General features: G+C 38.6%; 1 protein-coding gene across 2 annotated transcripts in view; it reads right to left on the reverse strand.

Moving 5' to 3' along the window:
- The window catches only part of LOC137630539 (hyaluronan mediated motility receptor-like), a 102,507-nt gene extending 89,359 nt beyond the window's left edge, over nucleotides 1–13,148 (reverse strand). For both annotated transcript variants that reach the window (XM_068362057.1, XM_068362056.1), the window contains exons 1-2: nucleotides 12,991–13,148; nucleotides 7,846–7,946 (exon numbers count right to left, since the gene is read on the reverse strand). In XM_068362057.1, coding sequence (XP_068218158.1) covers nucleotides 7,846–7,946; nucleotides 12,991–13,033 — 144 coding nt within the window. In that variant the 5' untranslated portion in view covers nucleotides 13,034–13,148. The remainder of the gene's footprint in view (nucleotides 1–7,845; nucleotides 7,947–12,990) is intronic.
- Nucleotides 13,149–20,073: the final 6,925 nt, after the last annotated feature.

Raw genomic sequence — 20,073 nt, forward strand, 5'->3', positions numbered from 1 at the left:
AAGCCCGAAAAGCTCGACTCTGAAGATCCATACCCAGGTAGACAATGGTCTGGGATGGGACGAGCTGGGACTCCTCAAAATTGACCAGGAGGCCCAGTTCCTTGGTCAGATCCATAGTCCATCTGAGAATCTCCAGACAGCGACGACTTGTGGGAGCTCTTAAAAGCTAGTCGTCTGACGGAGCCGGACACAAGATCATGGTACTGCTGCACAGTCTGTGAACTGTCAACCATGGGGAAGCGAGGAAGTACAGTGACAACACGAAGCTGTCTAGACTGTCTGGGTCGTACAGACAACTCCTTATCGGGTTGCTGAGGTTGCCGCACTGCGTCACAACAAGACACTTCTGCTGGTTGTTGAACGTCTTCCCAGTGACACACTGACTCCGTAAACAAAAAATCCTCTAACAAGGACTAAGCTTGGACTGCATGTCTTGCAACACAGCTCAAGGTCTATGGGAGCAGGTGTGGTAACAGACGGGGTTAGCGACTGAAGTGGAACCATTACCCTCCCTGGAAGCATGCTATGCTTAAATAAAAGTCCATAGGAGGCTAAGCAGCTAAAGGCTCCTCTCCAAATGACAGAGTCCTCAAGGGAAAATCAGAAAGAGGGAGAATAGCACTTTCTCATCTACAGGAACCATATCCGAGAAAAGCTAAGTTCTCTCAGTGAGGGTTTCACTGGTGCAAAAGCAGCAGACTAGAAGGCAACGTTATGAAACTGCTTGACAGTCTAGTGAGTTGGCAACAACCAAAGATGTGTGACTGAGAAGCATGCGGTAAGGTATGCAGAGCATGCTGTATGTAGAGCATGCTGTAAGGTAAGCAGAGCATGTTGCATGGCGTGCGGCTTATGCTGCATGGGATGAGGCTCATGCTGCATGGGATGAGGCTCATGCTGCATGGGATGAGGCTCATGCTGCATGGTATGAGACTCATGCTGCATGGGATGAGGCTCAAGCTGCAAGGGATGAGGCTTATGCCGCATGCGTTGAGGAGGATGCCGCATGCGTTGAGGAGGATGCCGCATAGTATGAGGCTCCTGCCTCATGGGTTGAGGCGGTTGCCGCATAGCATGAGGCTTTTGCCTCATGGTTTGAGGAGGATGCCGCATAGCATGAGGCTCCTCATAAGCATGAGGCTGCCTCATGGGTAGGGGAGGATTTTTTAAAGAAATCTGAACCTGACACTAATCTAGCTGTCCGAGGATTTACCTGGTGAGACATCAGTCTCTTTACCAGCGAGTTTTACCAGATTTCCCCGGGCCACCACGTGACACAATTGGTAGTAATTCATTCAAATTACCCCTAATGAGTCAATATGGATAAATATCAACACAACATCGTGTTCAAATAGAAATAAATTTCTACCTCATACTTGGGATCGAACGCTAGCCCCTTCTAATGAAAGGCCAGGTCGAAACCAACCATGCCACGAGAGCCCATTCAAGAGTTGAGGTTCTTGCCTCAAGAGTGGAGGTGGCTGCCGCAAGAGTTGAGGTTGCTGCCTCAAGGATGGTGGAGGTTGCCGCAACGCAAGAGGTTGCTGCATAGCGCTGGTATCTGGCAACTCCCAATGCAGCAGCTCACGCGTGGAGGTAGGTTGAGGAACCTCAACATCATACGTCTGGCAGGGTGGACTGCGCAGAGGTGGAGTTGAGGTTGCTGCCTCGAGGATGGTGGAGGTTGTCGCACCGCAAGAGGTAGCTGCCTCGAGGATGGAGGAGGTAGTCGCAACGCATGAGGCTCCTACCTCAAGGGTAGAGGAGGTTGCTGCAAAGCATAAGGCTCCTGCCTCAAGTCTTGAGGAGGTTGCCGCGTGGCAAGAGGCTCCTGCCTCAAGGAAAGTGGAGGTTGCTGCACAGAGCTGGTATCTGGCAACTCCCAATGCGGCAGCTCACGCATGGAGGTAGCTTGAGGAACCTCAACATCATACGTCTGGCAGGCTGGACTGCGTAGAGGTGGAGGAGCGCTCGCAGGAGGAGGTGTGTTAACCTTCTCTGCCTGAAACTCCTGCATCAACACCGCAAGCTGAGACTGCATTGTCAGCAGCATAGACCACTAGAGTTTAAGAAAGACAACAACAAACGGAGCTACTGTCCGTTGAAACTGAGGGTCTAAAACAGCTGGTGCGGCAACAGACGGAGTTACTGTCTGTTGCGATACCACCTTGCCTCTCTGGGAGGTGTGCAGTTGTCGTACTGCAGCAAGTCCGAACTGACCCAGTGCTAATGGCACCACCTAGGAGTTGGACTTGCGCGGAAGGGACCGACTTGCACTTAAAAGCTGCAAGATTTGGTCCATGGTTTCTGCGAGAAACCTCTTCCGCAGACGAGGAATAAATGGGCTCTCTCGTCTTTGTGTGGGTGGGGTGATCACATCGGCTACGTGAGTTGGTTACACCCGAAACCACGGAGGGAAACGTCTGTTCGTCGATCAAGGCCTGCTGAACCCATAAGTCCTTCGACATTACTTCTCCCCTGGGCTTGGGAGCTTGTAAGAGGTCCCAGACTAGGAGAACAACTGGCACGAACAGACGAACCCTCGAACGCAACTGTAACACTTATCACTTTATCACTTTTGATTTTCTGTTTGCACTTATTTCACTGAACTCGAAACTTTAAGTGGTTTGTACCTGAAACACGCAATTCTATCCTTCATTAAAAGTTAGTAATTGCGAAAACAGTATTACAATGTAACAGAAAAACATAATGAAAGATAAATAATTCAGTGGCTGGAAAAGAGATTAAACACTAGATCAAATAAACTACGTTTAAAATCTCTCACCGCATAAAGTCTGAGAACAAGAATAAAACTCTAAAAACGTTTACCTTCTTCCCCTAAAGAGACTAGGGAGAAGAGCAAAAACGATAACAACGTTACCCGCTTGAACGAAACGTTTATCCTCCTCTCTCTCCCTCCGTCTCTATCTCTCTCTCTCTCTCTCTTGACTTAGCACCTGAGAGAAGAGCCCAATTATATATATCGTTAAAACATATTATTGTTAAAGGAAAAAAACTGAAAGGTTTCCCAAATAAAAAGTTCCTTTATTAGAATAGAACCATTTAAGCTAAGAAAGAATGAACAAAACGCTAGAATCGGTTTACTCTTACTGCAACGTGACACCGTGATAGACTCTCTCTCTATCGTAACGATAGAGCGCAAGTTGAACGTTCTGAACGTCAACAACTGCAGAGACAAAACAAAACGTTAGTTCAACTTTGAAAACAGTACAAGACTATCAAAGAAATTCTTTCAAAAACATTAAAATGGCATAATATGTTAACAGGTTCAAAGTTAATTAACTTCGGTTCCAAGAAAAGACCGCCTACTATTAGGAAAGGTCGAATATAAACAAATATAAGAATTAATTTTAATAAGTTTATAATAAAAGGAAGTTAATCAAAGAGGCCTATAAGGCGGAGAGATAAAAAAATAAATCTATAACTTTGTTAAGCAAAATTAAGAGTCTATACTCTCTTCGACACCAACACTTCCGTCTAAGGGAAGGGTCGGCCATTTAAAAGTGAAAGAGAGTTCATACTCTCTTCGTACCAAAATTAAACCAAAAATTAAATCAAATTAATTCCAAAAACTTGCTAAGCTAATGATATAGCTTCCTGAATAGCGAAGGCTAAACTCTAGAGCAAATACATCACCAAATCGTGAGCAATAACTCCAGAATCAACAGCGTATCCATGTAGGTCTAGCCGGAGGCACGACAGAGGAAAAATTGAGGTGGTGTTGACAAGAAGTACTAGAGTACCTGACCACAGATGGCGCTGTGGTGTTCACCCCCACCTGTATAGCGATCGCTGGCGTATCCCGACCGTAGATTTCTGTCGGCAACAGAGTTGACAGCTACATGATTATCGGGTAAGATTAATATTGAAAATTGTATTTTTCCTAGCTAGGCTATACACACTTGAGTCACTTAAATTGGATTACTCATAAGGTGATTTTCTACGACCAGAAAAAAGAAAAGGGTGCCTAACTGGTAACTATATAAGGATACTAGGCAACTCCAAGGCTGTACACTGCACTCTAGCTACTGCGAGACTAAGTCACTCTACTTATGGTCAAGACTCGTGGAGTGGATGAGTTGGGACATTTGGATAAATAACTAATTTGCATAACTAGGGAAAATATATGCAGCACAATATATAAAGAATTTGTAGTTTGATAATACGCAGATATAAACTTACAAGTCATTTATATGTACAAGGTATGTATGTATGTGTATCCATGTAATTAACCAGCTAAGGGAAAAATTAAAAGAGTAAGACAAACCACAATGTATGGCACTTATAGACTATTAACAAGCTTTTGATTCTGTCAAAACAACAGTAGTAATGAAAGCCTTTCAAAAACAAGTGATGGAAGAATCCTATGTTAGAACACTTGAAGATATCTATACAGGAAGTACAGCTATCCTAAAACTACATAAAGATAGCAAGAGCATTCCAATTGAGAAAGGAGTTAGACAGTGAGACCCGATCTCTCCTAAATTATTCACAGCATGCCTAGAATTTTGTAAGAATTTAAATTGGGAAATTGTAGGAATTGATATTAATGGGGAATACCTCAACAACTTAAGATTTGCACATGACATAGTTGTGTTTTGTGAATCATGGGAAGAATTATAAATGATGATAGAAAATTTGAATAGAAACCAGAAATTTAGGACAAAATTAATATGAGTAAACTAATGTAATGTTCAATGAAAATGCAGACAACAAATAAGAGTTATGGAAAAACCTCTAGATATAGTTAATGAATAAAGTACTTAGGACAGACAGTAAGTGTTTCCCCAGGACACGAGACCATAATTAAAGAAGGATGAGCATGGGATAAAAAGCATTTGGTAAACAAAATAAGATTATGAAAATGCCACTTTCTCCAAAAAGAACAGTATTCATTGAGATGTCCTACCAGTATCAATTTATGCATCAGAAACTTGAAGCCTTACAAAAGTATTAAAACATAAGCTAGTTACAACTCAAAGATCTATGGAAAGAATAATGGGAATAACAAGACAGAAAAGAGCATCATGGATACCAGAGCAAACTAAAGTAGAGGATATTATAACAACATGCAAGAAAAAGAAATGGACATGGGCAGGACATATAATGCAAATGAAAAACAATAGATGGACGTAAAGAATAACTGAATGGATCCCTAGAGATTGCAAAAGGAGGAGGGGAAGGAACAGAAGACAATGGATTGATAAACTAAGAAAGTTTGCGGGCATGGACTGGCACAGAAAGACCATAAACAGAGCCAAGTGGAAGGACATGTCTGAGGCCTTTATTATGCAGTGGACTAGTAACAGCTTTTAAGAGATGAGATCAGAGTCAAACCTTGTATCATTAATGGCCGAATACAGAGTTTGTGCCAAAAACTCAGGAATAAAAGAAAAGGAAAGTTCTTCCCACCCCTTGGAATGTAATACAAGGTAAGACCGGCCGACAAATCACTCACCCTTTTGACAGATGCTAGGGCTGGGAGAAAACTGTCTTCAGGATCAGATCCCTTTCAGAGGCCTTATTTAAAAGTTCACAGGGTTCCATTTTGAAGGACTGTACAACCTTTAGCCCTTTTCTAGACGGGTGAACCTAAGTTCCCAATGCAGGCATTTCTGTTCACAGAACTTAATCATAGCTGACAGTTTCCATAAGGAAGAGATTGACCTCCTTCAGGTCAAAGACCTGGCGCAAGGCCAAATATGAGCCTTTAACTGATGTGAGAGAAATTCTCGTTCTGTAGGTACAACCAAAAGTCTGCGATAGGGGGAATAATGGCCTTGAGTGGAATAATATTACCCCTACAACATTAATCACAGAAAGTTGACCACTTGGCTTGATAGAGAACTTCTGGAGGTATCTTAAAAGTTGTTTTGCAGTCTGTCGTGAAAAGCCTCTCAGATTAGATGCTAAATAACCTCCAGCAGTGAAGAGATGGGCAGTGGACTGCATTGTGGTACATTCTTACATGAGGTTGACAAGGTAGGGTTGGCCAAGCTGCAAGTTCCCTTGGAACCTCTACGAGAATATCCTGAAGTCCTGGATACCACATGTCCAAGGTCAGGGAACCACACAAAGTCAAAGGCTCATCGCCACTTGAAGAAGCAAAGACCACTTTAAACCAACTGTCGTCCCCAGTTGACTCGGATGATCTGCTATGACATTCCTCTTCCCGGTAATGAAGCAGGCTGAGAGAGACATCACACTTGCTTGAGCCCAATGATGAGTTCCCACTGCCAGCTGACAGAGCAGGTTGGATGGAGAACAATCCTGTTTGTTGAAGTAGTCATTCCCTAGTTTTCGCTCATCAACACAACGGAGTGACCTTTGAGGGTCTCAAAGAAATGGAGTAATGCCAAGAATGCCACTTTCATTTCTAAGTAATTGATGTGGAAGGGTCTTGTCTTCTTGTGACCTCATCAATGAAATCAGTTCCAACTGAAGATGGGCACCCCATCCTTGGTGGGAGGCATCTAAAAAAAAACCCAAAAGAGGGGGGACCTATAGCGGAGTTCCGGCTAGCAAGTTCTCTGACCTCAGCCACCGGAAGAGCTTCATTATCATTTCTTGGGGCATCTCCACCAAGGCTGCTGGAGGGTCCAATATTTGCGACCACTAGCTCTTTAGAACCCGCTCCACTGAGAGAAGGTGCATCCTTCCGAAGGGAACCAGCTTCTCTAGTAAGGTTAGATGACCCTGGAGTCTGCCAAAAATTAGCTTGGGGAAATTCCCTTTAAAAAAAGGGTTCTCTCACTTGCTTGAACCTTTGTACCCTGTCTGATGATAGAACCGCTCTGGCTTGGGCTGAGTGTATTTCCATGCCTTGGTGTCTGATGCACCATTGAGGGATGTGACTGAAACAAGGGCAAAGATTCTGGTGAAGAACTGAGGTGTTGTTGACAGGCCAGATCTTGGCAAAGCCTCAGAAGTTAGTCTCGGTGTTGAAGAAGGGTTGCCACCAAGTCTGCTAAGATCAGACAGTCGTCCAGATAACAGAGGAGACGGATACCGATTTCCTGTTGTCTAGGCTGAATCTTGGATACTTCCTTGAAGACAGATGGATTGGGATCTGGAAGTACGGTCAACTCCCCATCAACACGAGTTCTATTATCCTAATTTCACAAAGAGAGAGAGAGAGAGAGAGAGAGAGAGAGAGAGAGAGAGAGAGAGAGAGAGAGAGAGAGAGAGAGAGAGCACAATCAGCATCAGAGGTCCTAGGATGGTTTATCAACAACATCCAGAGACAGGTCCAATGACAGCACTCCCCCACTCTCCTCCACACACAGTTTGGGAGGAACAGTAGAGTGGGAAGACTTCTGCGATCTTGCCGCAGCTAACATCTTCAGGAGCCTTTTCACTGACAGGGCGAAAGGACAGTAATAGTTGTCATCTGGGTAATTCCAGCATGTTGCACAAAAAAAAATTCAACTCAATTACAGTTAATGGAGAACAGTTCAAATTCAAATTGAAAAAAAAAAAAAAAAGCAAAAACTTAAAACAGCCTAAAGAGGACGTGAAAAATACATCGGTGCTAATCAGCAGCAGAAGTTGAAGTGAAAGATACATTACCTGGTGAGTGGGTGGGGATTCCCCACCTCTCAGCAGCTAGCTGTGTTTACCTAGTTAAAAGTTTGGCAGCTATTTACAGCTTCAACAGAGTCATACTCCTATTAAAGATTCAAGGTTTGTATTTCATTTAGGAATAAACCAGTAGTATTTTCTGAAAAAGTTTTTGCAGATTCAATTACACCTCGAAGCTTTGTTATAAATCTCACTATACTGTATGTAACTAAGAAAATGAAAAAAAATTTATGAAAACTTTACCTCTTTGCTGGAATGCCATCGGTCGGATTTATCTAATGTGACTGCGGCAGTGGCTCCTTTAACTAATTTTGGATTGTATGCTGTGGGAGGGGGGGCACACCCTGGAAGAATGGACAAGTTAAATCATGAATATCTAAACAAAAACAGCGCATAACATAATGTGCTAAAGCTAACAATTGTGGTGATACTAACCTGTGAATCTCTCATACAGTATCACACACTTAAGACCTCAATATGATAAATTTGAATGTAATTTGTATTTTTCCTAACTGTATATAAACCTGAGTTCTTTATTATGGACATGTTTTAGTGCGAGCTGTATGTAACCATAAAACTTTCATGTGAGGTATCAACAACCCTCTGCTAGTTAGCAGGGGGTAAACAACCTCCTCACTCACACACCCACCCAGTGAGTCTCTCTTCACTTTTGATTGCAAAATAAAGGCACAAGTCACTTCCTTTAATCTCTCGGATCTGCTTTGGGATGGAAACACTTTTCCCAACTGAGTGTGAATCTGCATTCCCAGATATCCCTGGTTCTTAGACGACTGTAAAGAGGACTTCTCAAAACTCACAACCCCAGGTCATGGTAAAACTCAAGAAGCCTGTCACGAAGGAGAAGGGTCTCCACCGAGTCTGTCAGAATCAACCAGTTGTCTAGATATCACAGGAGACAAATGAGCCCAAGTTAAGACTACAGTGAACATATATAAAGGTTTAAAAGTTTAAAGGTTGCTCATGAATGACAGGGGCAAGGGAAAGGACATTGCCCTATTAAGCAGGACAATGCAGTAGAGACTGACCATATATACACATCAGTGCCCAAGCCCCTCTCCACCCAAGTTAGGACCAAGGAGGGCCAGGCAATGGCTGCTGATGACTTGGCAGATAGACCTATAGTCTCCTGCAAACACCCCATCCTAAGCTCACTAAGATGGTGAGGTTGCACGACCAAAGGAACTAACAAGTTGGAGCGGGTCGTAAACCAGTCTGGCAATCACCAGTTAGGGACGTTACCAATCAGGCTACCACAACACTTGAGGGGCTATTGAAAGGTCACAGCACAACACCAAAAAACTGCTTTATCTTTTCATGCAGAACGAACCTTTGATACTGTACTTCCTTGACTATGGATGAATCGGGATCTGGAAGTATGTGTCTTTTAAATCCAGTGTGATCATGAAGTCACCCGATCTAACAGCCTGTCTGCAGTCTACATCTTGAATGGAGTCTGGTGATAAAACTTGTTCAAGGTCGAGAGGTCTACGACTGGTCTCCAACCTCCAGAAGGCCTTCTCCACAAGCAATAGTCGATGAAGTAGCCTGGGAACCCATCGACAACATCTTGGAGAACGCTCTTCTCTTGCACGGTCTGTACTTCTGCCCGAAGGACGAGATCCTTCGATAATCCCTTCGCGAAGGAAGATGACATCACTGGATGCAGTGTCAGAGGAGGGTGAAAGCTGGTGGTAGTGCAGGAGGAAAGACACCCCCTAGTGGGAGTGTCCATATTTCCTAGATTTCCCTCCCCTTCCATGAGCCCTCTTACCAAGAAAGGGCATCTTGGGATTTGAAGACTTCTTAGCACTGGATGGCCAAGAAGCTTAATTCGTCAGCTTGTGAGCCTGTTAGCCCACATGACTATCTTAGCACATTTGGGGCTGAAGAAGAGAGATGAGACGTTACAGCTCTATGGAGAAAGGAGTCCTAACTCGCCTACCTCCATCGCTCCACAAACGTGTCAATGTCTTCCGTGTTGAACACACTTTTTCAAGATCCTCGTAGCCAACTGGTTGGACATATTGGGTGTTAGGAATTTTACAGGTCTAGCCTCGGGAAAGCAGGACTTTCTTACAGTAAATACTTTCTGTTTATATGGGGCTGACATACCCTCACTGTCAGTCAGGTAGCCAACGGAACAAGACCAGATCATTGAAGAGGCTTGCAGAGTGGCCTTTGCAATCCTCTCCATGTTGGTGGCATCTGCAGCCATAAACATAACCTATTGTGCCGCCAGCTTGTCAACCATCGTGCCCCGTGCCAAGGCTGACACTGCCAGATCTAATGGCAAGGGGGAAGGATCATCATAGAGAATGTTGTAATACTTCCTCTGCTTGACTAAAGGCGGACGAAGTACAGTATACGAGGCGATTTGCTACCCCCTCAGTCTCTTTCTTCCTCGATACCTGGGATAAGACCTTTTTAAGGGACCGTGAAAACTCTAGCTTGCTCTTACCAAGTCGTAGGGCAAAGGAGAACAGATCTAAGAACGTGTCTCTCCCCTTGGGAGGGCTGAATCTGAATTAAGGAATAGTCTGACTCTCCTTGTTTGATGGCAAGAGCCTTAGAGTTAGTTGGTGGGGAAACACCCCACCTGAGTTGTCCGAGTCTGAGTCCAAATATTCATCCAACTCTAGAATCACACCTAAGGAGCCTGGGTTGGGTCAGGGTCTTCAACATGTACCCCACCAAGTTATCAGAGGAGGTCATCCAAAATATCCAAGAGAATTACTACATATTGTGCAGCCAACAAATAGTCCTGACACGAAAATAGTTACAGATGGTTTCAAACTATTAGAACCTGGATACATGTCTACTGTAGGCTCCAGAGCCTTTAAATATGTATCCCCGAGACTATACAATAGGCTTCCACAAGATATTAAGGCTTTCAGAAAACTGAAGACTTTCTTATTCGGCGAGTGTTTTGATAGTGATGATCAAGCAGTAAGCATGCAATACGCACTGTGAAATATTAAATGCTCCCGAATGAACATCATAAAACGACCATGGAGGTCCTGCAGAGAGTAGGATTCCCCTGTCGTACAGGACCAGATAAGCATCCCTTAAAGTATGCAAGTATGCAAAGTAATATATCATATATTAACCAACGATTTCTAATTTCAATATGAAGCTCTGTATAAAACCTGTCAGTTAAGTTATTACAAAAATAACTGAAACTAAAACTAAACTTTTCATAAAAATTGTTTATCACTCCTGTGCCTATACGTTTTTACCCTAATACACTGTGCTTATGTGTCTAGTGACAATAACCAATTCATTCTAAGTCAAAAAAAAAAAGGACTGTTTTCTAGGCAATATACAAGAAGAATGGGCCTGTCATTAATAGTTGTAGATAAATAAATCAAACGCTATTAATGTTAGGAAGACAATAAAAATGACTCCTCTAGCCTCGACAATCGGCAAGCCACACTAAAAAGCGCCCGGGAGAAATAGAAGGCGTCCAGGAGTTAAAAGTGTGGATAAATAAATGGCAATGTGGTATAAGCAATAAGATTTTTGGGTTAAAACTATTTATTTTACATACATCATGATGATACTCGAATAACAAGAAACACACTGAAATATACCGGCATCATTTATAGCCATGATATTCTAATCTAATATCCAGGGCGTCTCTTTACCTTAGTGTACACTCATTTCATGACTAAAACATCTGCTGAATAGTGTTGTGGATACAGAGGAACTCTTCTGTTCTTTACAATTTTTACAGCCTTTTTTGCATATCAACATCCGGAAATTTTCCATCTGCATATAAGTCTACGAGTTTTCAAGGAAACCTTTTGTCACACTTCACAATTATCGAGGTATTGTCTATTTTTTTCCACTCTACAATCATCGATGTATCATCTACTTTTCCCTTCAGCTTCTTTCTTAGCATCGGTGGCATTTTCAATATCTCCAATGCTGTTTTTAATGGCTCCTGGAATGTTCGTGAGTAAAAGGACTTAGCCAACATTCTTAAGAGCCTTCAACAGATCTGTGCCTAAAAATTTCCCAGCATTGTTCCTTCCTTCCTTGTGGTAAAATCTATCATATTATATACAAATCTATGATCTTACTGAAATTATGTATACAGGAATGTGATAAAACATACGGCCATTTCTTCATCTAGCGACAGATGAATTAATGGTTTAAATATTCATTTATGTTTCACTTCTCTGTGTTGGAGGAAAAAAGTATGTGTCTATATGCGCGTGTATGTGTATATATATGTATGTATATATATATATATATATATATATATATATATATATATATATATATATATATATATATATATGTATAATAAGGAGCCTTTGTATATAAGCAGCCAGTTCCTCCCTTGTGGATTAAAAATGGACATCAACTAAGCTCAACTTGCCCCCCTAACCTAACCTACAAGCCGTGTCTATACCTACTTAACTAACAGGGGACTAACGCCCCCCCTGCGACCCCCACTACACTACCGTATTCTAAGTTAGCCATTATCATATATGCAGATATATATATATATATATATATATATATATATATATATATATATATATATATATATATTCTATATATATATATATATATATATATATATATATATATTAAATACACACACACACACACATATATATATATATATATATATATATATATATATATATATATATATATATATATATATATATTAAATACACACACACACACACACACATATATATATATATATATATATATATATATATATATATATATATATATATATATATATATACATATATATATATATATATATTAGTATATATATACATATATACTGTATATACATGTATATACTGTGTATATATATATATATATATATATATATATATATATATATATATATATATATATATATATATATATATATATATATATATATATAGTGTACATATATACATATATGTGTGTGTGTATTTAAGACGACATATGCTTTTATATTGAAACAAATCCTCTAAGTCTTTCCTTTCAGTCATAATTTATTGATAATTCTGTCAAATTTCTCACGAATGCTATTTATTCTCCCCGGACGCTTTTTAATCACAGACAGCATTAGGCTAGGCTACTAACCATAAATTAGGCTAATAGCATCTTCATTTGGTTATTTACGAAAGATAACCCATGAAAATTAAAGGGATTTACCTTCGGATTAATTTCATGAAGGTCATTATAGTGAATTTGATAAGAAAGATTGAATGAATACAAGTCTTATGAAATTTTCGCCCGAGGCAAATTTAAAAGACAAGCATGCCTTTTCAACGTCGATTCTAAACATACTTCTATATATCTATACTTAAGTGTTATCTTAAAACAAAAGCAAAAGGTTACACTTACCTACTTCCTCGTTAAAACGCTTTAATTTCGCTTTCGAAAACATTTCTGGCACTTTCTAACTAAACAAGCAAAAATCTAATTTGAAATCGGGAACCCAGCCACCACTGTAAACAACACTACCGTCACTACGAGTGATTTAAACTGTAGCAGCCAATCACATTTGAGCAATGAGAGGCAAAGAGATTCTGACCAATCACGATCTTCGTACCCATGTCACCTGGAAGAAATACCATTAACATATATTGGAATATTATTTTTACATGAAATTCACATGTTTTGTAATCTAATTCATAGTTTCAAAAATGTATTATACCTTTTATTGATATAAATTCTACCAAAAAGACTTTATCTCCTATCATTACTTGAATATAAAAAAATTCCGCGTTGGTGGTATTCTTGTTCTAACGGTACGCGATCATGGCGGCAAATGTAAATGTGCGCTATTTGTGTTTTATCCGAATAATTTAAAATCCCCAATATCTCTCTGTAGATACGACAAAATACTAGTATATTCATAAAATTTCTCATATGTTATTCTTATTTTTTGTTTGCTTTTAAAAACTGCTGAAGTTTCAATATAGTGCAGTAACCTCAATCAAGATATTTACTGTGAGCTTTAAATATCCCGTTTAATGATTGTAGGTACGCCTTTACTACACCACAGTAATGTATTGCTTGTATGAGTTTTCTTCTAGCTCTGTTATGAACGAGATTCTTTTAAATACAACCCGATTTTGTAGGATTGAATGAAAACACAACTTTTATAAGTGATAGGCCTACAGCTCTTTCTCAATAGCATATGCAAAGTATTTCATTCATTTTCACCTTAGATATCTTACCTATGCATTTTCTCAATACTACAACCCGATACTCAGAATTACATTAAAACTAATTAAATTTATTGTGTTGTTGCACGAGAAATTGTCATGTAATGGGTAGACCCTACAATTTATAACAATCTAAAGTTTTCTTCGTCTCTGAATAATTTTGAAAGCAAAATAGGCATGTGATACTAAACTCTATTTGGTCCACATTATTATTTCTTGGCCAAGGTTCTCGCCAACCATCAGCCAATGATAGCGAGCGAAAGTGGTGTCACACTACCTGGCTACCATTATACGAACTACGAAGTCGCATTTCGAGGAGCAAATGGGAAAAAGTTAAACGAAACTGATCAGCTGATATCATGGCGCCTAAATAAATTCTAACTGTTGCAGTAATATGTATTATCGGTATGACACGTGAATTTAAGAATTATACAACTACCATGAGATGAACAACGCAGATATTTATTATCTCTCGAGGCCTGTTGAACCCAAGATTGCCAAGCAAGAGGACGTCCTATTTGCAGCGGACATCTTGTGCGTTTACATCTGACGACATGGTCGCGGTTTATACCTTGCCCACGGGTCCCGCTGTTTCCCGTCCAGTCGGGATCGGGAAGCCAATATCTAAATCAATATTACTTGCTAAGCTACAACCCTAGTTGGAAAAGCAGAATGCTGCAAGCACAGGGGCTCCAACAGGGAAAATAGCCCAGTGAAGAAACGAAACAAGGAGAAATAAAATATCTTAGGAAGAGTAACAGCATTAAAATAAATATCTCCTATATAAACTATAAAAAACTAACAAAACAAGAGGAAGAGAAATAGGATACATAGTGTGCCCGAGTGTACCCTCTAGCAACAACGTCTCGTACTTTCCATTTTGGGCAGCTGCCGGCGAAAAAAGAAAAAAAAAAGCCTGGGGTGTTTCCAGCTTGACACCCAGGACTGACACATGCCTTGATCAAGAGATCCCATTTCAAGTATCATATTCTTAAGCGCGTGTGTATGACACACACACACACACTCACACACACACACACACACACACACACACATATATATATATATATATATATATATATATATATATATATATATATATATATATATATATATATATATATATATATATATTATATATATATATATAGAGAGAGAGAGAGAGAGAGAGAGAGAGAGAGAGAGAGAGAGAGAGAGAGAGAGAGAGAGAGAGAGAGAGAGAGAGAAACCACGGCACTGTAAATGGTAAAATAAAGTTTTATAATTATGAATCTTCAAGAACATTTAAGGGTTGGCCTAAGGGCTGTTTCAAGGACATGAAATCATGCTGGCATTAGACCATGATTTTGAGAACAGAGGTTGCAAAGAATTCATCTTCAATTTGCAGTTCATAATTATGAATTATTTTCTTTTAACTGCCTTTCAAGGTTCCTGGTTCCTTATTGCTCACTCCGCGAAATAAGTTAGAGGACACTCTACCACATCATAGATACGTGCAAAGCTTCTAAGCTTATTCTGATTGTTCTAATTAGGCTTATTGTACCGGTACCATAAATACATAATAATGAAAATTTCAATCTTTACTTCTATCCTAGTCTATCTTGCAAATTTTACTATGAATGGTATTTGCTTACATGTTAGAGCGAGGGATTTATCTTTTTATCGGCACCTTAGCTTTATTTACTTTTATTTCCCTGATTTTTCTATTCCCCTTTTTACCACATTTTAACATATACTCTTTTTTTCTATTTCTTCCCCGTGAATTGAAAAAAAATCCGATTATTTTCTTCTTTTCGTCTCCATATGACTATTATAATTCTTTTATTTTTCTCATTTCTTCGCTGCGGTCTTGACAGTTAAGAATTTAACTGCAATGAGTTAGGAAAATTTAGAAATAATAACAAAGAAATAAAGAATTTAATGAATTTTTCTGCAGATTAAAGAGCTTTGCACCTTCCACGCTTCTAATAGTGTGCCCACAATCAGTGTTGTGGAGAGAGCAACGAGGATCCTGGAAGAAACGGTCAAAGTCCTCTATCATTTTTATTCTTTATTCTTAAACAGTTAATTCTAGCTTTGCACATAATAGCTGAGTCTAGTTGTTGACATAAAGCGTTTCTTCTCCTAAATGACTTTTCTTTTATATACATTTCTATACTATTATTTTCTTTCATCTCTTCATGCCATTTTTTACTATTCCTCTAATATTGAATGCGTAAATATTCATATATTTGTCTCAAATTACTGATTGTGTTGCGTCAAAATAACAATAAAAATATTGTATTTATTAATAAAGAATATATTATTATATAAAGATGCACATGTCACATATTTTGTTAAACAGCATATAAATTAGAATGAAAATATTGAAGTTTATTTCCCAATCAAAACTAAAGAGAAAGTGTGTATACAAGTCCACGAGTTCATAGCAACACAACACTATAATAAAAATTATCACCATCATTATTTCATTATTATTATCATCATTATCGCCATGTTTCCAAATGCAAACTAAGCAGTTTTATTTATGGTACTTACCGTACAATTATATATAATCGTATCAATAAAACAACCTTTCCTTATCTATTACAATTTGACGATTTTATAACGGCACTTCCATAATCACTTTCACAACGCGACCAACTAAACCTTCAATGTGGCCAAGCCCAGACTTTCAAATCAAACAATTTTCAATTAAGGTGGAAACTTACTTGATAGTTCGAGTTAGTTTGTTGTATAAAGCAAAGAGAAGTACTGAACGCTTAGCTCTGTTCACCACGTAGTGGGTGTGTGAATGTACATAAGACAGGGGCAAGTTGAAAAAGCTGGTTTGAACAAGGGATTAAAAGAGTCAGGTGACTCGGTTTTGACGTAAGCGCTGTCTGTAGATGGCAAGCTGACATTGTGTAACCGTATTTAGTTTTTCAAGAAAGGGACACCTTGAGCTATTATTATTATTATTATTATTATTATTATTATTATTATTATTATTATTATTATTATTATTATTATTATTGTTGTTGTTGTTGTTGTTGTTTAACCTACAACCCTAGTTGCAAAAAAATAACCGTGGGGAAAGGAAATAAGGAAATAAATAAACTACATGAGAATAATAACATATTTTAAGAACAGTAACAATATCAAAAAATCTTTCATATATAAACTATAAAAAGAGACTCATGTTTAAGAACAATTTAAACACTTAAATATCAATAAATACTAGCTAATTCCGTGAAATGAACAGAGGATTTAGCTAGCAACCTTCTATCTAATTTTATATTTCATAGCCAGGCCTATTATATAATCGCTATTCATCTGACCTACTTTGGTCAACTTTATCATTAGTAAAAAGAATAAAACTTTTAATTATATCCCATTTCTTTTCAAATTTGTGAAATTACGTAAAACAACTATTGTATTCATCCCTGCCTAGCGGTCACCGGACTGGAGTTCAAGCCCCGCTCAAACTCGTTAGTTTCATGCAGTGTCTGCAACCTTACCATCCTTGGGAGCTAAGGATGGGGGTTTGAGGGAGCCTATTGGTCTACCTGTGAGTCATTAGTAGCTATTGCCAGGCCCTCCATGGTCCTAGTTTGGGTGGCAAGTGGGCTTGGACGCAGATCATATGTAGGCTAACTAGGACAGTGTCACTGTCCCTTGTCTATGCCATTATTATTATTATTATTATTATTATTATTATTATTATTATTATTATTAATTGCTAAGCTACAACCCCAGTTGGAAAAGCAGAATGCTATAAGCCCAGGGGCTCCAAAAGGAAAATAGCCCAGTGAGGAAAGGAAACACGGAAAAAATAAATATTTTAAGAATACTAAAATAAATATCTCCTATATAAACTATAAAAACTTACAAAACACGAGGAAGAGAAATTAGATAGAATAGTGTGCCCGAGTGTACCCTCAAGTATGAAAACTCGATTAATATTCTCTCTCTCTCTCTCTCCTCTCTCTCTCTCTCTCTCTCTCCTCTCTCTCTCTCTCTCTCTCTCTCTCCCTCTCTCTCTCTCTCTCTCTCTCTCTCTCTAAAGTATCTATTTTTATGAATGACTAAAACTGTATCGTGACAGAAACTCGTTTGTTAATTCTTGGAACGTGATACAAAAAGTTTAAACTTTAGTATCTAAACTGAAAACTCGTTGTTAGTTACGAGTCCTTGCCTCTTGACGTAGTAACGAACAGCTGTCATTACAATTCAGTTTAATACGATTTATTATTATTATTATTATTATCATTATTATTATTATTATTATTATTATTATTATTATTATTATTATTATTATTATTATAGAGCAAATGCTTATGTTGAACACGCTGACATAAATCTCATTTCATAGTTTATAATTGAAAGATCTGTTTTAAAGTTGTTACTGTTCTTAAAGTGTTTTATTTTAATTGTTCATTACTTCAAATATAGTTTACTTATTTCTTCATTTCCTTTCCTCACTGGGCTATTTTTCCCTGTTGGTGCCCTAGGGCTTATAGCATCCTGTTTTTCTAACAAGGTTGTAGCTTGGCTCTTAGTTAGTAATAATAATAATTATTATTTTCATTATTAGCTAAGCTACAACCCTAGTTGGAAAAGCAGGCTGCTATAAGCCCTAGGACACCAACAGGGAAACATAACCCAGTGAGGAAAGGAAATAAGGGAATAAACTACAAGAGAAGTAAAGAACACTTAAAATAAAATATTCTAAGAACAGTTACATCAAAATAGATCTTTCATATACACTATAAATTATAAAAACTTTAAAAAAAGAGGAGGAAGAGAAATAAGATAGAATATTTTGCCAAAGTGTACCTTAAGTAAACGAACTCTAATCCAAAAACAATGGAAGACCATTATACAGAGGCTATGATACTACACAAGACTAGAGAACAATGGTTTCGTTTTGGAGTGTCCTCCCAGAAGAGTTGCTTACCAAAGCTAAAGAGTCTCTTCTACCCTTACCAAGAGGAAAGTAGCCACTGAACAATTACAGTGCAGTAGTTAACCCCTTGAGCGAAGAAGAATTGTTTGGTAATCCAAAGTGTTGTTAGGTGTATGAGGACAGAGGAGAATAAGGAACGAATAGGCCCCACTATTTAGTGTGTAAGTAGAGGAAAAATGAGCCGTAACCAGATAGAGGGATCCAATGCAGTACTGTCTGACTAGTCAAAGGACCCACTAACTCTCTAGCAGTAGTATCTCAATGGGTGACTGGTGCCCTGGTCAAATTTCTACCAGGTAGTATCTTCAAATTCATAGGTGAAAAATAAATAATGTTAAATGAGAAGAATAAGAAGAAGAATAAAAATACCTTATTTTAAGAATCTTTTCGGAGTATAAGATGTGTAATTGGGCCACTGAAACACCAATATGATTTTGTAAGTAGAAGATATATAAGTCTATCTATCTTAGTTATTTGCTTAACAATTCAGAGAATCCTGCTGGGTTTAATAGATACAGTCAGTTTCAAGTTTATAACTTGCTTCACGCGCTGATAAAAAAAAAAATGTTTATGAAAGACAGAAATGAAAGATAACTATACGTATTAGAAGAAATATAGGTTTAATCAGTTTTGTGGCTAAATCATACGGACGAGTACACACACACATAGATATATATAATATCAACCACAATGGAATTTAATACAGAATTCTATCTTAGGAATATATATCCACTGGAATTCATTTTATGGTAATAGCTTCTGGCCGGGCAGAGAATCGAAGCCCTGCCTATTCAGCCGAAAACCATGCCTGCTAGGACTCTACCAACTGAGCCATCAAAAGATATATAAGTTTAGGACAAGTCCCCGAACATATTCCTGTCGAATTCAGGAATCTGTTCATAGACTTGAAATAAACCCATTTCCACCATGATAGTTGAATTGTAAGTTTGCAGCACGTGGTTATTTTATGATGAATATATGACATTTAATACCGAATCCTATCTTGGGAATATATATCCACTGGAATTCATTTTATGGTAATAGTTGGTAGAGTCCCCGCAGGCATAGTTTTCGGCTGAATAGGCAGGGGTTCGAATCTCTGCCCGGCCAAAAGCTGTTACCATACAATGACTTCCAGTGGATATATATTCCCAAGATAGGATTCGGTATCAAATGCCATTGTGGTTGATATTTATATTGATTGAAATCACGAGTGTTAGTGATATATATTCAACACACACACACACACACACACACACACACACACACACACACACACACACACACACATATATATATATATATTAT

Source organism: Palaemon carinicauda, chromosome 38, assembly GCF_036898095.1.
Source record: "Palaemon carinicauda isolate YSFRI2023 chromosome 38, ASM3689809v2, whole genome shotgun sequence".
Lineage (NCBI taxonomy): Eukaryota > Metazoa > Arthropoda > Malacostraca > Decapoda > Palaemonidae > Palaemon > Palaemon carinicauda.